The sequence below is a fragment of the Acanthopagrus latus genome, chromosome 20, assembly GCF_904848185.1.
Source record: "Acanthopagrus latus isolate v.2019 chromosome 20, fAcaLat1.1, whole genome shotgun sequence".
NCBI classification, from domain to species: domain Eukaryota; kingdom Metazoa; phylum Chordata; class Actinopteri; order Spariformes; family Sparidae; genus Acanthopagrus; species Acanthopagrus latus.
This window is the reverse complement of record NC_051058.1, coordinates 19,155,358-19,179,992: the sequence shown is the minus strand read 5'-3', so window position 1 is coordinate 19,179,992 and position 24,635 is coordinate 19,155,358. Positions and strand designations below refer to the sequence as shown.

At 40.4% G+C, this 24,635-nt stretch overlaps 2 protein-coding genes across 2 annotated transcripts; both read left to right on the top strand.

Moving 5' to 3' along the window:
• Window positions 1-203: 203 nt before the first annotated feature.
• Window positions 204-9,075, top strand: tubgcp2 (tubulin, gamma complex associated protein 2). Its single transcript, XM_037082533.1, has 18 exons — window positions 204-324; window positions 718-878; window positions 1,426-1,554; window positions 1,799-1,975; window positions 2,527-2,686; window positions 2,828-3,035; window positions 3,129-3,328; window positions 4,318-4,507; window positions 4,589-4,734; window positions 4,818-4,998; window positions 5,232-5,412; window positions 6,225-6,397; window positions 6,798-6,926; window positions 7,011-7,131; window positions 7,530-7,673; window positions 7,799-7,915; window positions 8,021-8,184; window positions 8,631-9,075. Exons 2-18 carry the CDS (start codon window positions 729-731, stop codon window positions 8,704-8,706), a joined length of 2,646 nt encoding a protein of 881 aa, XP_036938428.1. The 5' UTR covers window positions 204-324; window positions 718-728; the 3' UTR covers window positions 8,707-9,075.
• A 923-nt stretch (window positions 9,076-9,998) lies between these two features.
• adam8b (ADAM metallopeptidase domain 8b) lies at window positions 9,999-22,281 on the top strand. Its single transcript, XM_037082163.1, has 23 exons — window positions 9,999-10,417; window positions 10,831-10,937; window positions 11,552-11,625; window positions 11,717-11,792; window positions 12,218-12,294; window positions 12,566-12,770; window positions 13,044-13,109; window positions 13,190-13,252; window positions 13,382-13,551; window positions 13,639-13,720; window positions 13,816-13,955; window positions 14,414-14,603; window positions 14,960-15,049; window positions 15,492-15,690; window positions 16,297-16,399; window positions 16,593-16,758; window positions 16,845-16,925; window positions 17,043-17,127; window positions 18,247-18,367; window positions 18,468-18,627; window positions 18,816-18,863; window positions 19,676-19,726; window positions 20,261-22,281. Exons 1-23 carry the CDS (start codon window positions 10,381-10,383, stop codon window positions 20,387-20,389), a joined length of 2,520 nt encoding a protein of 839 aa, XP_036938058.1. The 5' UTR covers window positions 9,999-10,380; the 3' UTR covers window positions 20,390-22,281.
• The last annotated feature ends 2,354 nt before the right edge of the window (window positions 22,282-24,635 follow it).

The window sequence follows — 24,635 nt, the reverse complement described above, 5'->3', positions numbered from 1 at the left end:
GTGAAATAAATGTGCCATCAGTTTAATAATAAAATCATCAGTTCAGAGAAAAAGGTTTAAATGTGCTGGTTTTGTTAAAAAAAAAAAAAAAGACAAAATATTTTAATAATGTTGAATAAACAGGGATTGCATTTGTGGAGGGATGAGCTTCACAGCAGTGGCCAGTTATAGCGCCATTCGGCCTGTGGGGGCAGTGTGGCGCCATTACTGTGCAGGTTACTGAAACAGAAGAAGAAGAGTTTGACTCGCTCTGGGCGCGTTAGGTGCCTCCACTGCAGTTGGTTGTTGTATTGTACCAAACACACATACACACAGGACTGACAGGTACAGTGAGCCCTGCGTTTGACATGTAATACGGTTTATGATTTAACATGCTACGTTATTATAGCAGCTTGAAAAATGATACGTTTAATTCCGGATGAGCTAGCTACGCAGTTAGCATCTTTATCCTACAAGCTAGTTAGTTTTACCCCGATCTGGCTGTCTAGCTAGTTAGCAAGCAAGCTAGCATCACATAAACGTTAAGTGTTAGCTCAGCATCACACTCATCTCGTGAGAAGATTGAGTTTGTTTGCCTTTAAAATCACTGGTTGAGACTAAGCGTGAATTATTGCATGTATTCAGGTTTGTCGTCATGAGTCAGTAGCTGGTCAGTAGATGTTAAAATCATCTGTAGCTATCCTTCTCTTTCCTGAATGAAGTGTGTTGTCATTCCAGCTGCCTGAGCCATGAGTGAGTTCAGGATCCACCATGATGTGAACGAGCTGCTCAGCCTGCTTCATGTCAGAGGAGGGGATGGAGCAGAGGGGTACATAGATTTACTGCAGAAACACAGGACGCCCTATGTCACAACTACAGTCTCTGCTCACAGTGCCAAGGTGGGTGAGACACACTTGGGGATGCTTGAATGCAACATAAAGTTGAACACAGTGTCCTGAAATTAATGAGGGGTCCTGGATGGATGGTATCAAACTTTTGCCCGCATCATGGCCAACAAATTGTTTTTTTCTTCCAAGATGTGCTGCTTCAGCTGTCAGCTGAAATTAGGGCTCTTCTCACAGCTGAGCTAAAGTCATAATCGTATACGCATACTTTGTCTCTGAATATCCAATTTGTGAAATCTTGTTCTGCTGAAGTTCTGTTTACTATCTTGCCTTGTATCTTTTTAAAATAGAGCCTGAGAGAAAGAAAGTGACATCAGTGCTTAAGACAATAACAATAGACAAAAGTTACATTTATGAAAATAAGCAAACTAAAACAAAACTAAACCAGAAAAATAAATATTTAAAAGGAGTTGAAAAAATGACTATGTTTTTCTCTCACTGACATCAACACCTGTTGCCCTGCAGTAAATGCTTGTAATGTGGAAATTAGTTTGTATTTAAAGGTATATTCTGTTGATTATGTCTGTTTTATCATTTTCAGGTCAAATTAGCTGAGTTCTCTAAAACCCCAGAGGACTTCTTGAGGAAATATGAGGAGCTCAAGTCCAAAAATGTTCGAAACCTTGACCCTCTGGTCTATCTGCTCTCCAAACTCTGTGAGGATAAAGAGGTAATAAATGGTGTACAAGCAGCTAATTACAGCTTTTTGTTATTACTCAGTTATGACTTATAGAATGATTCCTGTGTTTTCATGATTGTCTTTCATCTCTTAGTAATTTGAGTAGTGAAAGTGAAACAAACAGTTAACGCTACGCAAACAGCTAATGTCACTGGTTGATGGATGAAATGTCATATTGTAGTAGTTTGTAGCTCTTATGAGACTCTCTCACAGCTTTGTCGTGATGTTTTCGTAGACGCTGCAGTTTCTGCAGCAGAATGCCAAAGAGAGGTCGGAGTCCTCAGCAAACACGACATCAACCACAACCACCAGTTACTCCCTCCCTCAGACCAGCTCTAAGATGTCCATGCAGGAGCTGGATGAGCTGAGAAAGAAGCTCGGCAACGTGACAGCCAGCTCCAATGCTCCTCTGGTGAGGATTTCGCACTTACGTACTGAAAGTTAGGTTGAAACTGTGGGATGGGTCAAGACTTGAAAGAATTTGGATGGGATTTCTGTCTCTTGGGAAGTTGGGTGGTTTTAATAACACACTAATGCTGGTTGGCTTATGATTTAAATCCACTCACAGTGTTTCCCCTAGGATGAAGTTGTAGCAGCGGAGGTGTTACACCTGCGCAATTTTTCTTTCTAGTAACTGCTAGCCACTCTTTAGCCACTGCTGTTTGTATGTAGGGGAAAGACTGCCTCATGATTCACAACAACAATGAGAGTGAATCCAAACAATGATTGAGAAATTCTAAACCAAAACTATATGTAGCAATTTGCAAGTATAAATCACTTTTGTGTAGCGATATGTAGAAATATATAAATTCTGTAACTTAAAGGGGCAGGACACCACAAAATGCTAATACTAGTAGTGCTATTTATCCATATGGATTGTTTAGTGTTTAAATAATTCCATACCATTCAGGCTCTAAAGCTTCTTGTTATTCATTTGTTACACTTTGTGATTTTAACCTGCAGCCTGCTGAAGTCACACGGAAGATGCTGAGAGACAAACACAACAAGAAGAACCCCACACAGCCCAACCCCGTGTTTCCTAACTGGGTATACGACCGTCCTGCTCTCCTCGGAGACTTCATCACCAGCCCCACCCCTCCAGGAGATCCGGCGGTGGCCATTGGTGAGCTAGTCTCATATTCATCTCTGCTACGTGTATTAATACTGTTATCAGCTAGTTGAGTAACCTGATGACACTTCCTGTGCTGATGCATTAATTGTATACGCCACCAAATGACAGTGTTCTTGTTGTACCTGCGCTCAGGTACGATGCCCCTGGCTGCTCAGGAACAAGCTCTGGTCGAAGATCTGCTGTTTGTCCTGGTCGGAGTTGATGGCCGTGACATCACAGCCCAGCCTGTCCTGGGGAGGCAGAACCGCTCCTTCATCGTCGATTCAACACTGGACATGTCTGTCAAAGAGCTGGTGAACAGAATATTGCCAGTGGCGTCATATTACTCCACTATTACACGGTGAGAGTGTAAAAATTAGCCGAATCGGCCCTCAGATTTTTGACTACCACAGAGTAAACATTATTACATGGTGGTAATGTATTTGTCCTGCAGCTTCATTGAGGAGAAGTCTTCCTTTGAGTACGGCCAGGTGAACCATGCCCTGACGGCAGCCATGAGGACCCTGATGAAGGAGTACCTGATTCTTGTCACTCAGCTGGAGCACCTCCAGCGGCAGGGCCTGCTGTCCCTGCAGAAGCTCTGGTTCTACATCCAGCCCACCATGAGGACCATGGAGATCCTCGCCTCCATTGGTGAGAGTCTGACTTTTGTGTCATTAACTTTTTTGTGAAGGTGACTTCACAAAGTGATTTCTTAATCCCGCTTCTTTAATTCCTGCACATTTTATTTCAACTTTTAATATTACTTTGCATATCCTCTCCCTGCTTCTGGGTCCTTGAGATTAAAAATGGGAAGGAAGAGGCGAGAGAGGGAGGATGAGTCAGGGCCTGATAGATTGGACTGCTGTGGAACATCAGTCAGTTGAAAACTAATGATATCAAGAAGTGCATTGTGTTTTTTGGATTTTGCTGTTGAATTGAGTTATCAGGTATATGCACAATAAATGAAATGAGACGAAAATTCAAACTCTCCTACATATTGTGCTTTGGTTAATAAACTTAATTTTGTGAAATGATAAATTAGTGACAGAGTTGTGGCAGTGCTCTGAGAATGCAGAATATGTGCCCTTTCATATCTCAGTGTGTATTCATCCATGTGCTGCTTTTTGTGTCTACTTGTGTGTTTGTGTAAATTCTACTTGCTCTGAAAAGGTCATATTGACATCACTCCCTTAATGGACAAGTGATTGGGGTCCTACTTAAACATGAGAACAACATGTACAGTTTCAGCACACTTACGTAAGGAGGCTAACGTTTTCATCTTGAGGAGTCTCCTCTAACATGTGCTGCTCACTTTAGCCACTTGAGGGCGGTCTGAGCCAGGTTTACAGAGAGAACTTCAGTAGCAGCTGTATTTCATCTTATAACAGTGGTGGAAGAAATATTCACATCCTTTGTAACAGTTCTTTGTAATCTATTAGCAAAATGTAATTGAAATATTCAAAATAAAACTACTGGTTAATTGAATATAGACACATGGAAAAGAACCAAATAAACAATAAAAAACAAGAAAAATACACAAGATAAAACTAAAAAGAAGGGCTGTAGTGTTGGCTGATCCCTGACTTCAATCATTAGGAAGTTTCTATCACAGTGATCCTACAAACACGATATTTCAACAGCATCCTCGGTGGACAAAGGAGAGTGTATGGGCGGGTCGACACTGAGTCTCCTTCACGATCGAACCTTTAACTACACCGGTGACAGCCAGGCTCAGGAGCTGTGTCTCTACCTCACTAAAGCCGCCAGTGTCCCTTATTTTGAAATCCTTGAGAAGTGGATCTACAGGGGCATCATCAAGGATCCATACAGGTACAGACAATGACAAAAACATACTTACATCAGTGTCTGATTTCTGTTGAATCTGATTTCACACATGATGTGTCCTCACAGTGAGTTCATGGTGGAGGAGCACGAGCTGCAGAAAGAGAAGATTCAGGAGGACTACAACGATAAGTACTGGGATCAGAGGTACACCATCGTACAACATCGGATTCCCTCCTTTCTACAGAAAATGGCTGACAAAATATTGAGCACAGGTAAAAATTAAAAAAAACAATAATTAAAAAAAATTAGAAGAGCCTTTCCTACACTTAAGACTTGATTCTTTGTTATTGTGCAGGGAAATACCTCAATGTGGTGCGAGAGTGTGGCCGCGATGTGACGTGTCCTGATGCTAAAGAGGTCCTGTACACCCTGAAGGAGAGGGCATATGTCGAGCAGATCGAGAAGGCTTACAACTACGCCAGCAAGGTCCTATTGGACTTCCTCATGGAAGAGAAGGAGCTGGTTTCCCGCCTGAGGTGAACATATTCTCTCACTTCTTTCAATTTTATTATCTATTGAGTTTTTGCTTGTGCATATAACCAGAAGTTTCAACTATTTTACGACCAGATAGGGGAAAAAAGGAAAAACAGAGCTTTGATAAGGAAAATTGTCTTGAATCTAGTTTCAAAAACTGAAGTAAAGAGATTGTTCAGTCTATTCATGCAGTGAATTATAAACCTGTATCCATCTATGTTGTTTTTTGTCATAGATCAATCAAGCACTACTTCCTGATGGACAAAGGTGATTTCTTTGTGCACTTCATGGACCTGACAGAGGAGGAGCTCAAAAAGCCAGTGGACGATATTGTGCCTCCCAGACTAGAAGCCCTCCTGGAGCTGGCTCTGAGGATGAGCACAGCCAACACAGACCCCTTCAAAGACGACCTCAAGGTGAGGGAAAATAAGACTGTAGTTCATTGTGGTCTCATCAGTAAACTACAGTACATGAAAACAGACAGATTTAGACAGACAGGTGCATGAATGTGAATCTCTGGTGCTGTCCATTTGTTATAGCAGCTTCAGTAGATGCGTTAAAGCTCCTGTAGTCAATATTTTTATGTTGACAATTGATGGTATGTATAGTTGTATGTGAAAACGGTCAATGTTGTGATGAACCTAAAGAGAATTATCACCAACTCTGTCACTCCTCTCAGGTGAACAGCGCATTTGAGCGTCTGTGAGCTCATTGTTTTGGTTTTCCAATCGCAACTTTACAGTTTTGGTTCACTCTCACTGCTTTTGATGGAAAAAAATGCTAAAATGGGTCACCACATATGATATAGTTAATATACCTGGGTGGACCGGCCAAGTGAAATATATGTGTGGGAAACGCTGCTAGCTGCTCAGCCACAAACAGCAGTCAGACACAATTAGCAACCAGCTGGTGAACATGGTGGCGCATTTAGCAGCTAAAGCGCCAGTCAAGAATAACTGTCAAATCTCAGAGGATCAGCAGTTTATCGCCCAGAACAAGCTCTTTAAGAAGATAATTATTAGAAAACTTAAAAAAAAGAAAACAAATCTCATGTGAGATGGAAATGACTGACAACAGAAACATTAAGTAATCCATCCGTTCCTTCATTAAACCATCACTGATCCAGTATGTCTTGTATTCCTTCTTCACTCGCAGGCTGATCTCATGATGTGTGAGTCATGCTGTTTCACACTGTATAATGTTTGACCTCCCACTCTTCTTCCCGCAGATTGACTTGATGCCTCATGATGTCATCACTCAGCTGCTGCGGGTGCTGGCCATCGAGACCAAACAGGAGAAGGCCATCATCAACGCAGAGCCAACAGACGTGGCCCTCAGTGGGCTTGAGGCCTTCTCCTTCGACTACATCGTCAAATGGCCGCTCTCGCTCATCATCAACAGGTTCGTATCTGCTGCTGCTGGTTGATTTTTATCTTATTTATGTGTTTCATGGTGTGACGCCTTCTTTACGTTCAAGATACTTTAGTGTACATATGCACATGCAAACACAATTAAGGTTTTAAGGATGAATTTTAAGTGGAATAAAAAAGACGACATCTTTGATTCTGCTGCACAGCTTATTGATCTTTGACTCTTTACTGATATTTTTCTTTTTTGTTTAGTAATTTATGTTTTTATTTTATTTTGTATTTTACTATCATCCCTGTCATTTCTAAAACCACTTTGTAAATTTTGAAAAGTGTTCTACTAATAAATTTTTATTTACCTAAATAGTCTAATCTTATTCTGTCATCAATACTTTTAGTAAAATTGTTTATTTCTCATCAATTCCTTTTTCCAGGAAAGCCCTGACGAGGTACCAGATGTTGTTCAGACACATGTTTTACTGCAAACATGTTGAGAGGCTGCTGTGCAACGTTTGGATCAGTAACAAAGACTTCAAGCAGTACTCCTTACGCTCTCCTAAATGGTGAGTACGTTGGTGAATTTGTGCAGAAAATCTCAACAAGCAGAATGTCCTCATTCACACACTGTTCTAACATACTGTCTGCAGGTTTGCTGCTGCGTTTGCCCTCCGACAGCGCATGCTCAACTTTGTGCAGAACATCCAGTACTACATGATGTTTGAGGTGATGGAGCCCACCTGGCACATCATGGAGAACAACCTGAAAACAGTGAGTGGATGAGATCTCTTGTCTGTTGTCAGATTGTCAGTTGTTTGCTGTCTAATAGGTAGCTGACAGCAGGGTCAGTTTCACTGGAGCGGCAATGATTAATGGATGAGTTGTCAGCTATTAAATTTATCACCAACTATTTATATATTTATATATATAAATTCTCTGTTTCCAGCTTGTTAAATGTGAATATTTTTTGGTTACTTTCTTCCTCTATGACAGAAAACTGAATATGTTTGGGATGTGGACAAAACAAGACATTTGAGGACTGACACTTTAAAGACCAAAAAACAAGCAAATTAACCAACAATGAAATAATTGTTGGTTGCACTATTAGAAGACACTTACAGAAAGTTTGATCTTGTGTTTTTTGTGCTGACTGTCTTCTTCTTCTCCAGGCGTCAAACATCGATGATGTGCTTTGCCACCACACCAGCTTCCTCGACAACTGCCTGAAGGACTGCATGCTAACCAATCCTGAGCTTCTCAGGATCTTCTCCAAACTCATGGCTGTCTGTGTCATGTTCACAAACTGCATGCAGGTTTGTTCATGATAAATCTTCTGTTTTGATTGAAAACTAGATTTTTACAAAAATAGAAGTCTAAATCCTGAGAATAGAATAAAATGTTTGTACTCACGTGTTTTGTTTTGTGTTGACTCTGGTAGCGCTTCACTCAGAGCATGAGGTTGGAGCGTCTCTCTCTGGAACAAGGGACTATTAATGGTGCTCCATCTCAGAGCGAACATGCTGACGAGGCAGAGAGGAAGAGACTGACCACAAAGGTATGATCACGTCATGTACTGCAGGAAATGTTCAGACTCATACTTTGAGTTTCAGGAATGTAGACATGTTGTGTTTTTTAATGTTTGTATCTGTCATTGCTCAAGTTTTTATCAGAGTACGTGGATGCCCTTCAGTCAGACGCCGGCTTTGAAGCCACCATCAGCAAGTTTGACAGTAACTTCAGCATGCTGCTGCTCGACCTGCTGGACAAGCTGAGCATTTACAGCACCAACGACTGTGAGCACAGCATGATCAGCATCATCTACAGGTAAACGCACTTGGGCCAGAGTGTCTTAAGTAATAAAAACTATTAGCACACTATTTGTTTAGTACCAAACAGCTGACAGACAGACTCTAGCTGGAGAATGCAGATGAACATTAATCAGCTTTCTCACAAGCTGAAAAGACAATATTGGACTTAAAAGTTTGCTTCCTGTCAGCTGGATGTGCACACACACACATTTTTTCCCCAATATTTTTATGATAACAACACTGTCAGGTGATTATATGACAGACATTAAGGTTGCTCTGTTGCCCCCAGGTGGCCAAAAGATTTGTTTCATGCAGCTTTCAAGGCGATCATGCAGAAAGATGATGTGATAAATGTTTATCAGTAGAGGTAGTTACACTGTATTCAAAATACATTGATCTAATTTAGATTTATTTAAAATGATGTTTTTACATTTTTTTTTTTTTTTTTTTACAATTTCATAGGCTGGATTTCAATGGATTCTACACTGAGAGACTGGAGAGGATGGCCATAGAGCGGAGTCAGAAAGCAGCAGCGTAGCATGTTATGTCTTTGTGTGTATTAACTGTCACCCAGCAATAAAAACAGTCCTCATCATATCTGTCCATCACTCCAACACCAACCTCACAGAGAATTACTTCACAGACATTATGGCTGTTTATTCAAAGAGCTGATACTTCAGTGTGTATATTATATATTATGAACTGTAGGAAAGGAGTTATAGTTTGTTGTTTAATGGCTCATTTCAATGCTTCAAATTGTAAATTGTAAGAAATGTGGAACTAATATGTTTATTCTGCTCTGAAAAAGAACGTCATGGCACTCCTTATGGGTAACTTATTGTACCTGTATGATGAAAATGTATGTATGTTTGTATTCATTAAAACGAGACCTTACTTAATTAATTTAGACTGGCTGACTTGTAATTTTGTTCTTACATGTCGAAACATTGTTGCTGTAAAAAACACTTGTCAAGAAAATGCCCTCATTTGGTTGCTGTTGAGTTTGAATTATACCATTTAAAAACTAATACATTTTATTTATTTATTTTATTTTTATGTACATTTGTAGTGGTCAGTTGACGTAATTTAACAGTTATTTTCGTTGGTTAGTTGGCTGGTAACACCTGAAAAGTAAAGTACGCTAAAACAATCCAGTCATAACAGGAAATGTAAATCTGACTTCAAAATAAAAGCACGTGTAACGGTTGTATGCACAATGTAGTAATGTTGATAAAGGACTTGAACACGCGAACTACTATAGTGGATGTTTTCAACAACTAGATTAAGCCATAAACTTAATTTAAATGCACTCTTATTATTTAGCGTCTTCAGGGCAAACCTTAGGGAAATGTATAAAGTGTAAAATGTTGTTGTATCATGCAGCTAGTAACGTTTTCAAAAGAAAAATCGTGACGTTTCCCGCTAAACTGAACGCATCGTACAATTTGCTTTGCTCTTCTTCGTTGGTACATGACGATAGTCACTATTTGTAGCTAGCTAGCTAAATTTTCATGAAAAACATTCTTCACGTTGTTTTCTTGAGAACGTATTAGGAGAATATATATGTATATCTTACACCAGGATAACACATTTTAGATGTTTTTTTTTAATCTTGTGGCTGGTGACATTTTAAAATGTATATCGTAGAGTTAACGTTCATGTCTCAGCACATCATAGAATGTTCTATGCTCTTCTTCTTCGTTGGTACGAGTCTTGGTAACCTAGTAGTTACCTAGCCAACGGTAGTTTCGCTCCGGTGAAAAACATTTTAATTTTTTTTTTTTTTTTTTTTTTTTTTTTTTTTTTTTTTTTTTTTTATGACAGGTGGGTGTATTACTGTAACACCCGTTCGATGAGATGCCTTTAAAGATAACACCCACTCATGGATTACAAGTCAAAACCACATGTGTATACTTTCTGTGAGATTTCGCGCAGGGACCGTTATGAGACCGGATCGCAAATGTACACACCTCTGCGCTGAGGTCACACACTGGGCGATTAATTATCAGTGAGACATGTTTTTATTTCACCGGAAGTCTGTTCCGAAGGTTATTTTTAATCGTATCCCACTTGACTCTACCAGTAAATATGTGAGGCGGTGATAAGAGTCGAACCGGAGGCGGAGCTTTAACGGAACAGCTGGAGCCGATGATTCACGGCGGAGTGTCGTTAACGGGAGCTGAGCGCCAGTTCCCGAGCAGAGCGCATCATCATGGGAGCGAGCATGTTCTCTGTGTGGCTGGCCTGGGGTAGGTTTATACCGCTACTTAATTACATGCATTCCAGATTAAAAATACTTTTATTAATCGACAAATGTTTTCCTACATGTTCCTGTTTGCATGCAAGAAACAGTTCATAACAAGCCGAATGATGTTTTTTGACAGGAAAGCTCAGATAAGGAGCTATTAATATGCTCCCTGCTAATTATAATGCTTTTAAATGGGTATAAAACAGTTCTTGTTGTCATATATCTGCTTTATTGTTGTTGTTTTAATACGAAAAGGCCATAGTTAATCTGGGAGTGTCCATGACTTCCTTGCAACCTGTCGAACCGATTAAAATGCAGTTTAAAGCCCAGTTTATTCAGACTTTCTTCACAGTTTACAAAAAACATTTCGTGTATTGTAATATTAATAATAATAGTGTTGTTTGTTGCGTGTAGTTTGTATCATGCGCAGCTCTGCCATGCTGTCACACGTGGAAAAATACGAGGTGATCAGACCTCAGAGACTTCCAGGGAGACACAAGAGGAGCCTGGGGGACAACCAGGTGACTACACCTCACCTACATCATGACTACACCTCTCCTACATCATGACACATGACAATCATGTATTGATTTTGCATTAAAAAAAAAACTACAAAAACATAGGCGTATTCAATAGAATATGATCAGTGGTGGGAGAAGTATTCAATGTTCAAGCTCAGAATTGTTACCTAAAACATGTTTTTAAAAATATTAAGTAAGTAAACGCCCTCCTCTGTCTGTGTTGCTGTTATTATTACTCATTAATTGCTGTGTGGGCAGGATTTTATTGCAGTATTTGCTGAAGGAGTGGAACTAAAGTTAAGTTTTACTGTTTTACCATGCTGTGAAAGCTTTATTACCATATTAATTACAGCTGTCAAGTAAATCTAATGCAGTAAAAAAGTACAGTAATTCCCTCTGAAATGCAATGAGTCGTCGTCTTCTTTCATCTACTTCCTGTTACGGGTCTTCACGGTAGATTATTTGTTTCATCTCACTTATGAACGTGGCCTCGCCCAAACCTGGCATGGAGATCTGATTTCTGTGATCTGCGTGTTTGATTTGGCAAGGGCTTTTTATGCTGGTTACAGTAAACAATAAACATCACATGAATGATTTTAAACAATTTTCAACAGCTTTATCCTGATACGCTTCGGTACGAGTTGACTGTTGAGGGAAGGAACCACACCATTCATCTGGAGAAAAACTGGTAAAAAGACTTTCAGATTAATCAGTATTTTGATGTTAAAATATACAAAAAAAGAACTTTCTGTTATAGCTGTTTGGCCCCTGTTTTATAGGGATCTTATTGGGAAAGGCTACACTGAAACATACTATTCAGAAGATGGAGAACGGGTGACAACATCGCCAAATGAGGTGAGATTCATTCTGGTCATTCTGTTTTGATATAGAACATTTTACATTTTTCATCAAAGATGTTAAAAGTGAGTGTGAAATTAGGTTTTTACCAAATTTTCTGACAGTTTATTGACAAAATGTTATTGATTTAGCACTCCAGCGTTGGTTGTGAAAAAGAAATGTCTTATTGATACGCTGATCTCTGATCTTTCAATCTAATAAATTACATACTACATTTATATTTATACATTTATATAATGTGAAACTTCTCATTTCACTGTACCTCTGTGGAGATTAACTGACCAAAATATGATAAAGATCAGACATTCCTCACCTGTGATTCATAATTTCATGGTCTTTAGATACAAAGAAGCCCTTTGTGAGTGATTCCTGTACAAAGAATGTAAAGTACAAACTAATCTCATGAAGGTATTTCCACCCAGGAGCACTGCTACTATCACGGTCATATTGAAGGCATGAACGACTCTTCGGTCAGTGTTGGGATTTGTTTCGGCATTAGGTAAGAAAATCAGGATGTTTTTACAGCTTCTAACTTCCTTTTTGTCATTTGCCACTGGTACTTGCATGATCTCCAGTAAAAGTTTCTCAGATACTTGTGAAATGTGTTGCTTCATGATGTTAAGTCATTAGGTCATTATTCTGTATTTTTTTTTTTTTTTAAAGCTTTTATATTTCTTAAACCAAGAAAATGTATAAGAACTGAATCTGTTCTCCTGAGTTTACATCAGAACGTCTTTGAATGTTTGTTTTCTTGTTACCTGTGCTTGCAGTGGCTTTGTGAGAGCCCGGCAGCAAGTCTACCTGATCGAGCCTCTGGGCCGGTCTGAGGATGGAGACCATGCAGTTTACAGACAGGAGCACCTGAAGATCAGCGGCAGGGCCAAGTGTGGCTCCTTGTCCAACACCACCACACCGTACGACCAGGACCGGGACCAGGGCCCTCAGCTCGCCGGGCTCTTCAGGTCCAGAGCGTGGGTAGGTGTCATGTGTCTGGTTTTATCTAATCAAGCCAGGAGATGATGGTGTCAGGTGTCTAAAGATGACACAGTAACATATTCAATTTGTTAACAATAGATTTCTGCCATCATAATTATCGCAGGATGTCTGACAGTCACTGTTGTAAAGCAATGATCAGCACTGTTTTAAGCCATTATCTGAGTAAATAATAAGTAATAAACAAAAAGACCACAGATGTATCATTCAAACATGTAGAAGGTCACAATATTTCTGTTTCCTTCTCCTTTTCAGAAATCTAAACCCATTGATGGGCCACAGAAGTTTGTCGAGCTGTTTGTGGTGGTCGACAACACTGAGGTAAATATCTCCTTTTAATTCCTTCACTACAATTAAGATTGAAAAGAATCTGATCACATTTCTCTCTTCTCTTCCTCCAGTATAAGCGATATGGAAGCGATACTAAAAACCGCATTCTTGGAGTTGTAAATCACATTGACAAGGTAAAATGTTTTCCTGTTAAAGCTCATGTTTTGGAAGCCGTCTGTCTGGCGTCGAGCCATCAGAGCTTTTAGCCGACAGCTCCCTCAGTGCATTCACTCACTGAAAACTGTCTCCTCCTCTGGCTGCAGCTGTATCGATCTCTAAACATCCGAGTCATGCTGGTGGGCTTGGAGATTTGGATGAACAAGGACTACATCTACGTTGATCTTAATTCAGAGAAAACTCTGGACAATTTCCTCGTGTGGCGGCAGGCCGATCTTCTGAAGAGGACGAAGCACGACACTGCTCAGTTTGTGACGTGAGGATCGATCTCAGATATGGGTGCAGATGTTAAGCGTTGTAACGCTGCCAGTTTAACCTGATGTTTGATGTTTTCTCTCGACAGTGGCAAAGATTTTGAAGGAGACACCGTCGGACTGGCTAATAAGTTTGCCATGTGTACTGGAAACTCAGGTGGAGTCAATCAGGTATGAATAATGACCTGTAACTAATCCTTTAACAACCGGAGATAAAATGACTGTGTTGGTGTTTTATGACACATTCTGCTGCATTTCTCTTCCAGGATCACCATGATAATCCCATCGGCCTCGCCTCCACCATCGCTCATGAGATGGGACATAATTTTGGCTTGTCTCATGATGATGCAGGTTGTGTGTGTGGTCCATCATACAGTGGGAACTGTGTGATGGCAGATAAACTCAGGTTAGGACTGCAAATACTGGGATTTTTTTGTTTTGTGTGTTTGGAAATGTATGCTGTATATTGTCCTACATCTCAATTGGACGTTATTAATATCCAGCTTGTGGCCAAATGTATGTGGACATTCCTTATTTGATTGGTATATCACACTCCTGCTGAAACCAGTCGAGAGAAGAGCAAAAAACATTTTTTCCGTAGAGAAAAGCTGTCAGTGCCGTTCTTTGCTCTTCTTTTAACTAAATATACTCTCCATTTCTCATATAAATGATGGTCTTGCTGCACACGAGCATGCAAATCCAGCTGCCTTGTAAGATGAGCAGTCAGGTGGAAAGAATGAAAAAAAGAATGATTGAAGGTTGTCCACATACTTTTGCCCACATACATACTGTTTAGATTAGATAAAGAAGAACAGGTGAACCTTGTATCTTTTCCAAATCTGATACCTTTTTGCTCTCCTTCAGGACAGGAAGTCAATCGTTCCCAGAGTTTTTCAGTGACTGCAGCGTGCAGCAGCTCGCTGAATTCATGGAGCGCGCTCAGCCCAGCTGCCTCTCCAAACCCTCGAGCTCAGTCGAGACTATCGCTGTGGTCCCTCGTTGTGGCAACGGCCTGCTTGACCCCGGGGAGGAGTGCGACTGTGGCACTGTGGAGGTAAAGCTTTTAAACAGAGGTTAATTTGAAGTGGCTGAAACTGGTGATTTTTTGGGATGTTGGAAAGTTTAAATATATCCGCTGGTGAATGAAGACACAGTTTTGGTTTTCTGTTGGAGCTGACTGGTGTGGTTTCCTCTGCTTGAGGTTCGAGCTAATAAAAGGGAAGGTAGTGGTGATTCAGCGCAGCCATAGCCTGAAAAAAATTAAAATAGTTTTCCTGTGCACTCACATCTTATCAGAGAGAAAAAAAACTTGGCAGCATCTCCACTAAACTTTCATCACTGCAGTTCATCTTGTTCGAGGTGTAGCTAGATAAACAATCATGACACAACTGAACATGTTTTTCTTTCTAGGAATGTAAGAGCCCTTGCTGTGATGCCTCAACTTGTCGCCTGACTGAAGGATCTCAGTGTGCTCATGGACAATGCTGTGACAACTGCCAGGTACTGTATCTACCATTACCCAGCTGCCTTCAATGTGGCCTTTAAAGTTGTCAGTTAAACATCCAAAACAAAACATACCCGTGTCACACCTGAACCGAGGTGGTTCAACATTTCTATCTTTGGAGCCATGTCAGGGTGCAGGCTACAGACAGGCTGATCATACAAACACACCCTGCTGCATGCTATTAAATGTGGACAATGAAATAGTGACAGGAGATGGTCACTCTTAAAACCACATTGAAACTGCAGCAGTGCAATAATAACAGGAAACAGAGGGTGATATCCTGCTGTTTCCGTGTAACTCACCACACACTTCCTCAAATGTCATCGCCAAAGACCAAAAAAGATGGTGTCATGAAATACCACATAAATACACAAGCCAATTGTCCAACTATGGTGTACTCATCATACTAAATCACCTGAATTGAACTTTAACCCACAGTTCAAACAGGCTGGAAGTGTATGCAGAAAGTCAGCCAGTGACTGTGACCTGCCTGAATACTGCACCGGAGCGTCGGAGGAATGTCCTGAAGATAGCTTTGAGATGAACGGCAAACCCTGCTACAACCAGGCACAGGGCTACTGCCACAACGGCCAGTGCCCCACATATGAGCAGCACTGCTGGAGGCTGTTTGGACCAGGTAAGCTCAACACACTGCACTCAGAACAGTTATTCAAGGAAAATTAAACAAACAGGGTCACTGTTCATACCAGTGGTTTCCCATAGAACATAGAAGCTGAGCCTCAAGGAGCTCTAGCTATTTGTCTATTTTTAGTCGTTTCCTTAAATTGCAGTATCACATGGGGGAAATGACGCTCTGTAAGAATAATTTCTGCATTTGATGATGTGCATTTGGAATTTAGCAAGCAGCACTCTTACAGAAACAAAGAAAGTCTGCAGATATAAAAAAGAGTGTATAAAATCATGTCCGACTTTTTCTTTTTTTTTTTTTTTTTTACGTCAATAAGCTTGTATTTAAACAAGGGAAAAGAATTGGGAAATTACATACAAAACAGCTCCCTGGTCAGACGTGGTCATGGTCGTGTGTTGGAGAGATATCCACTGAGGTTAGCATGCTAACAGACGAGCCCGGGCCCGTTACGGTCCAAAGCTTCTGTGCTAGAGATGTAAATGCTTGTGTGTTCCCCCCAAGCTCCCAGTACAAACTGCTCGTGTTTCATCAGTTTTTCTCTCCTCCTGGTATAAATAGGCAGAGAGGTTGACTCTGAGTATCTTCTTTCCTCAGGGACCATAGTTGGATTAGACATGTGTTTTGACCTGAACAGACGGGGTGAAGAAGGTGCTAACTGTGGAAGAAACAGATATGGCTACAACCGCTGTACACCTCCGTATGTATCATCAACATTTACACTAAACTTCCTGCTGAAGGCCTAGCTTGCTTTTTACTCAGAGTTTTAAGAAAATATCCTTAATTATCTTAGGTTAAGAATTTAGTTATTACTGAACCATCACCTGTTGGACAAGCCGACACCCGCATTGATTTATCTGTTGATTAATCTGTTGATCTGTCTTTCTTTGTAGGAATCTCAAGTGTGGATCTATATTTTGTGGCGGAGGGGGTGAGTCCATCACAGGTAAAAGGGCAGCCTACACTGTGCGTGGCATAGAGTGTAAAGTAGCCGTGGACGACGATAAGACCAGAAACATCGACATGGTGCCAAAGGGAACCAAATGTGGACCAAATAAGGTAAAACTTTCAGCGAGGAGACACATTACATAGAGTTCTGTTTATCATGTTGGATGCTTTGCTCAGAATCAAACGTCTGCGCGCAGGTTTGTCTCGACAACAGATGTGTGGATTTATCTGTTTATGGAGCGAAGGAGGAATGTGCTAAGAAATGCAACAACAATGGGGTAAGTGAGTTATTTTTAAGGTTTGAGATCATTTGTAGCTGCTTTCAATTAAAGGCCTCTGGACCAGAGTCCAAGTTCAAATGCTTGACTCATGTCTACATTGATTTTGATCTGTAGGTGTGTAATCACAAGAAGGAGTGCCACTGTAACCCTGGCTGGGCTCCACCCAATTGCAACATCCAGTATACAGATTTACCTCAAGGTAAAGGACACTTAATACTTCGATTTTATGACAGTTAATGTTTGCAGAGTGTAACTTTTTGAACAGTTTTTTTTTTGCTAAATACCAAATAAGTTTAATCTGCAGGTTGGCTCTCAGTGAGCAGTAAAGAAAAAGTAGGTCAAACCTGATGGTGAATCATTCTTCCAGTTAGAACGAAACATGAAACATTCAGTATGAGTGATCTATTTCCCACATTAACATATCGAAGGTTCCTTTTCTTAAATCCCTTTTTATATAAACTGCACTTTGTACAGCATAAAGGTTGTTGCATTTCACATTTTTGCACAAGGAGCTAACTGTTACAATAGAAAGCTGTAAAGAATTTGCCAAGTGATTGTGCAACTTTTCAGTCCTCACATTAAACAGATAACAACACAAATAAAGGAGAAGGAAAAGACATTTTAACAGAGCAGGCAGTTATTGTGAAAACACCTCAGCAGGGTACAGAACTCCTTCCTCATAAAACAAGTTAAAAAACTTCCATAAGCAGATTGATTGTGCATCTTCCCCCGAATTATGATGAAAAGGGTTGAACAATTCAGCTGTCATGGAGTAAGAAAAGACAACGCCCTCCTTTTTCTGTACAAATGTCATCATTTATCCACTTTTGTTACATTTAACATCTTTTTCATCTCTAAACTGTCCTGTCGAAATAAAGTCCCAAAAAATACTTGTAAAAAAAGCAACTTGAAGAAGAAATGTAACATAAGCACATTTCAGTAATATAAGACACAAAGAAAAGACCCTGTCAGTTCTTAAAGAGGTACAGGAAATCTGAGTAAATATTTATGTCATGGTGATAACAGTATTCTGCGGTGGTTAAGTGCCTTTTCTTCCTTTTCTGTGAGGACTAAAAAGTCATGAATGAGTGTTTCATCGGTGTTAGTGGCTTGTGCTAAGACAAGAGTCTGCAGCCAGGCTAACAACTGTACTTTGAGCTTAGTACCAACATGAGAGAACACACTGATCTCCACAGTGTGGCTGAAAAAACTAACATACAGTGTATTAAGTATATTTAGTATACAGTATGAGACAAATTGTGTGTATATTTCACAGAGTGCAAGTTAAACAGTGTAATTTCCCCGTCTATGCCTGCAGGTCAGACTGGGATAATAGCTGCTGTGTGTGCAGTTCTCTCCATCCTTCTGGTGATCACTGTGGTGATCGCGGGACTGATGTGCTGCAAGAAGGACAACATGGACAACTACACCTCAAAAAGGTAGGTTTTCAAATTCATTGTTTTGTGTCTCATGTGCAGCTCGATCTGTTTCTGTGTATTAACTGTCCACGTCCCTGCTGATTAAATGTATCGTTTGCAGGAAAGTGCATTCAGCTCCAGACAGGCTGAACCCCATGTTCCAGGAGTCCAGTGTTAAAGACAGACCTCAGATCAGTCAGCCCACTCTAATGGCTTCGACAGCGACACATGCCTGCGCTCCTCTGGTTGTTACTGTGACTCCCAGCAGACCCGCTCCTCAGGTAAACAGAGCACTGATACAAGAGGAGTCAGTCATAGAGATACGTTTTTAATCTTTGTTTTTGTTGAATTTCTGGTTATTTTAGGGGAGTTTTCATTTGCCCCAGTTAACTCAAATGTTTAGTTTAGTGTTAGTTATCTCTAACGTCATTGGTATGAGTAGGTTGAACAGTCTGTTTTTCTCTTCCAGCCACCAAAGAAACTGCCCTCAGCGTCGCCTACCTCAACAACTGAGCAGGTAAGCTTTAAAAATTCAAATAAAAACTTGCAATGTGATCTCATGCATAATGTAAAACTGAGGATCACATTTAGAACTGGCAACTTAAGTTGGCTGCTAGAGTTGAAAAGTCAAATTAAATAATACATGAAAGTTTTCTGTATGCAGACGTGTGGAGTGCAGCGACTTCAGGCTGCTGTAATTCTGTTCATCTTACTGTCAACAAATCCCATGAAAGAGCCAACAGATACTGTGTTAGTCCGTCTGTAACATAAACACTCAAACCTGCTGTTTCCTCACTGAACATTTCTTCTAAAAACACCACAAATATCTAGTTTCCTCTTAAAAAAACATGCTGATAATAGTTTTAGCAAACGTTTAATTAAATCAGGAGGAAATAGTTCATTTGTTGGGGACTATTTTCAGCGGCAGATTAGTCCATGTTTACTGCTCATTAAAGTATTTGTAACAGCAGGACTGTGTAGTTCTAATTAAGTCAAAAATAAACTACAGTGTGTGTGTTCATGAACATGTCAGCCAGTGTAACAGTGTGGCTCACTGATGTGTTTTAAATAGTTTTTGAAAACAATGGAGCTCTGTGGCACAGAGGAAGAGAATAAATCTGACTTCCAGTACACACATAAAACTTGTTTGTCTGAATCCTTTTTTTTTTTGGTGGATATTTTTGTAGGATTTGCTGAAAATATATTTTTAAAAAAATGAAACCACCAGACGACTCCATCTCTGTGCTGCTCAGTGTGTGTGTGTGTACAAGAGTGTTTAAAGTGACAAATTAAAAACAAAGTTTTCCTTCTTCTTCTTCTTCACCACAGACAAAACCTCAACCTCCATCCAAACCTTTACCTTCTCTGAATAAACCACAGGTGAGTCACACCGACAGCTGCTCTCTGTTCAGATTAATACAGTTCAGTTACACTAAAACCAACTTCTACCAACAGTTAAACTGTTAACTGAATATTTTGGGTTGAGGACTGTTGGTTGGACTTAATGAAAAACAACTGCTAAAACAAGACAAATTGCTGAATCAGTAGATTCATCTACAATCACTCTTAGTATCCAAACATCAGTATGACTTACTCTCTCCATCCCAGTTACCCACAGTAGTCAGGTAACTACTTGTGTGACACATTGCCAGTAAATACTGTACATGTCTCAGTCGAGTTCAGACGCTTTGACAGACTGCAGGTCTTAAACTAGCCTCTAAGGCAGGGTTTGCCCCAACTTAATTACTTGGAGGGAAAAAATTAGCCGAAGATGCAAAATTGTGCTCCACGGAAGGCTTAAATTTGCAGGAGGTTAGACTGGTTGTCTTTTTGTAACGAGACATTAAAAACTCTCCTCAGACCTCCACAGTTTCTGCTCTATGTGTCTAAAATTAATCTTGTTTTGTGTTTCAGTACACGGCGGCCAAACCAAGTCCCCCTCCTGTCCCTCCAGTCAAGCCCAGCCCTCCTGCGGCTGCCAGAATCAAACCGTGCACTCCTCCTGTGCCCCCAGCGAAGCCACAACCTCACAGACTCACATGAAACTCTCATCAAAGTATCATTAAAGTATCGAGTTTGACCAAAGCAGAAGACATTCACCGTGTGGTCATACATATAGACAGGAGGCAGACGTGAGTCAGAGGCCAGAGAGTTTGGAAACTCTTTGCCTTGAAAGCCTTTAAAGACGTCGTGTGTGACCGCAGCTTCACCGACTGAGAATGTCTTTAATGACCAGCAGCCTCACAGCTGCTGTGGAAAAGTGAGTTTTTTGGGAGAAAACTCTCCATTAACTGCTGCTGCAGTTCATCGTTTGTCTTTCTGATAACAAAATCTAATGTTACTATAAGTTATTTTATTGCACTTTTACATCTGTGAGCAAGATGGTGCTTACATGAAAATGTACTTTTTAAGTATTTATTTAATGTTTGTGTGAGGGACTGTATGAAAATTATAAGAGGGAGGAAGGAGAATCAAAAAGGGGGAAAAGGGTTTTGTGTTTTTGCTTTTTCATGAAGGGAAAGTCATTTTAAAATTCTATATGCACCTTAAACCTGCCTTTTAAATAACTTCTTCTTAATGTTCTCGATTTGTCATAGTAGGTGGCACTGCACCTTTAAGTTGGCAGGACTAAGTGTTATTTAAAAATGTCATTGTCGTTTGGAACAATGAGCATGTTACATGCTTCTCATCTTACTGATGCTGATGAGTTCAACTTCTTAGTTAACAAAAACCAAAACATGTTTTGTTGCTCGATGGTAGCGAGGCATTTCAGTTGGTGCTGTGAAAGTAACCGGCCCTGTACGTTGGTTCACATCTGCCATGAAACAGCAACAAAATGGAGTAAATTAGATGCAGTAACTACGTAGCTACTAGCGAGAAGATGACAGACGTGAGTGAGACAATCCACCCGCACCTGAAAAGTTAGCTAGTTAGCTCGACTGTGTGGTGGATTTTTATGATTCTGCAAATTCTCTAAAGAAAATGCAATGATATTTTATCATGAATCATTCGGCCACAATGATTGTGTAGAGAAAATGTGATATTTTGGCACGAACTGCATTAACAGATTTTTCTGCCACTTTAAAAAACAGCTACATGCCTAATAAATAAATACCTTGATCTCGTTAGCAACCTAACTAAGAGAGCAACAGTTTTACTGGAGTTGATAAATTCAAGATAAACACTCACTCTCTTTTTTCTCAGTTTTTGGTCTCCACCAACTGTGAATGAAATTCTCTGGTCCTTAAGCTGCTAAATGCTCCACAACATTCACCAGCTAGTCTCACACTGTGTCGGCCTGTTGTTTGGGGTTCAACAGGTAGTTCACAGAGGGGTTTTAGAGCTTTTTCTCTTCCTGCGCCACAACGGTGGACAGCTAAACAATGAGCTCAGATTAACTGTACCAATTGAACATTAGTGGTCCGAGGGGAAGGACTCCACCCAACCCCACCCTGATAATTTTCCTACAGTCCCCACACTGCCTGAAGCCAGTCTGTGCCTTCTTCCAGGGTGATGTTGTTTCTCTATGCACTGTACTTGAAATCCTCTGAATGGTACGCTCAGTATGGGAGGCGCTGCACAGTTCAGATGACCTGTGTGAGTGTTTTACTGAAACTCTTACAGGCTTCTTTGTTTGTTTTCAGTTAGTACTACTTGTTTTTTTTGTTTTTTTTACCAATATGTTTCAGTGGCAACAGTAACAGGGTTTTATACGTTTTAAATTAAGTTGTAAATTATAATGTAAGTTGGCATGATCACATTCCTGTGTTGGATGTAAAAACCTGATCAATTCCAGTGTCGCTTTCTGTCCTGATGATCATGTTGCTTCATCTGATTACACAATCAGCGAGAAACAAAACATGACACCAGACTTATCTGGTTTCCTCAGAAGGTTGCATAATAATTAAACTTTTTTTTTTATTTCTTCTCTCTGACATCTCTCTGTTTTTTTTGTCTCACTCTTGAAGAACATTTTTATGAACCTCCCGAGAAGTCTTCTATTGTTTTTTTCCCAGCAAACTGCATCCTCTCCAGTTAATGCAGATTAATCGCTCAGCAGTGAGAGTCATGAGGGAAACAGGCTGAGGAGCAGCAGTGAGTCAGAGCTCTGCAGCCAGGCTCAGACTCCCAGTGTGAGCTACTATTATCCTGAGTTTCCTGCTCAGACTTCTTAAACAATCACACACAGAGTTTGATGAGTTTTCTTCATTTACAGTTTAACACAGAGACTCAGTTATTGTGGGAAACAAACCAAGAACTACCGACTGAACAGGGCGTTTAATATCAGCTTATTACAGATACACACGATGGAAAATTGAGGTGGCGTCAACTTTACTGAATTGAACCAGAACACAGACAAATCCATTTTTTAGCCATGCTAGCAGCGTTTAATCCAGACGGAAATATCTCAGTTTCTATTAGCCTTGACATTTTGAGCAGACATTCATAGTCGCCAGAGGATAAATTCCACAAACTTGGTGAGCCTCCTACTTTGATCTAGCATCAACACGAGGTTGGCATTTGTGCTTTTGTGTAAAATATCTTGATAACTACTGAATGGATTGGCATGAAGGTTGGTTCATCCAATAATGTTCCTCTTTGGGACTTTTGTTTATGAATTAATGCAAAATAATAACCTCAAATTGACTTTGTGTGCAGTGCTGATAACTAGAGATGTCAAAATACTCCCACAGTTTGATTTGACGTTTTGATTTCAAGGTCACGATGCGATTCAAGTTTCGATTTAAAACTGTTTTCAGCACTGATGGCTATGCTCCTGTTAGACTTTGGGTTTTATGCGCCAACAATTGCCATGTACATTTTGTGAGGTGCCACCTGAACGCACCGTGACATCCCAGTCAGCGTACAAAACTGTAGAGTTTAAGACGTGCACTTGAATGCACCATCAAGTCCCTCTGAGAGTGCGACGCTCTGCAGATTCTTTTATAAAATGACTTTCGGTCCAAACTGTCAGTGCCGAGAGTCTTACAGAATCATCAGTACTGCATTTGATTTCAGCTGTGACACGCCTAATTACTGTAACAACTGTTGATAACGCTAAATGCAGATCATCGATTAAGTAGTGAGTAGATTATCCGAGTACAAAACATCAATATCCAAACTTGTGATGAAGGAAAATCCTCACTGGGTAGCCGACTAAATTCTAAACTTGTTCTTTAAATAGTTATCTTACTCTTATGATCTTAAGACCTGACGCTCAATTCTGTTCTGTAAATAGTTTTCCAATGTATGATCGAGTAAATTCTGATCAACATCAGGTTTACATTAACTTTCCGGTAGTCCCATGGTTATAGTTTACACCTCACCCCATCTGAGTACGGATACAGATAATCAAACTGGAGTTGGTTGAGACCAAAAACAGCTAAAAGAGCTTTAATTTAGGATTTACAAGACTCCAAATGTTGCTCAGTAACATCCAGCAACATCAACTTGTGTAACATCAAAGCTCTGATAACAGCTTGTTACAAGTCCAACACTGATGTTGTTGATAAAATCTGGCTCCCAAACTGTGAAAACCAGTTCTCCACAGCAGGCTTTGTGCAGGGTGGCTTTGTTTTGTTTGAACAGGAAACAGACAAACATAAAGTGCTGGAAGAAATCTATTGTCTGAAACTGTCCCAAAAGCTTCGACTGCCTTTACCTTTTTAGGATTGTTGAGGAAAAAAAAAAAAAGAGCAGATATTTCATGTAAAATGAGGAGAAATGGCTGTAAATCAGCGCTCTGAGGAGTTGAGCGTTGAGGAATGTGAAGCCGAGCCAAGGGGCTGGTTTCTCACCGAGATCTCGTCTGATTCACTCTGATTCACAAGCCGAGGAGCTCATAAAACAACACAGTTTACACGGACTGTGGCTCGTTCTGCAGTTTCTTGTTGTCTCGGCTTGTCTCCGGCTCAGATCAGCGGTTTACTGGGCTCGTTCTGCGGGAGATGAAATGTGATGACGACGTCTCTGGTCAAAGGGGGGGATCAGGGTGTTTGATGGGACGTGCAGCCATCTGTGTTTGTGTTCTGACTTAAAATTCCACTTTCACAACGATCCACAAGACTTTCAGTGAAGCATGATGGTCTCCATATGGCCTATGACTTTTTAACTTTTGGCTTCTCTTGCTGGTTTTACGATGCGTGTTTCAAGGTTGCTGGCTGCGCCCGCCTCGGCCTCAGAGATGAACTATTTTTTAAAGTCGAAACAGCAGAATGTAACCGATCGGAGCTCATTCTTTCGGAACATTTCTGCCATAGGAGAGCGAGATCATAATCTGAAACTCTCC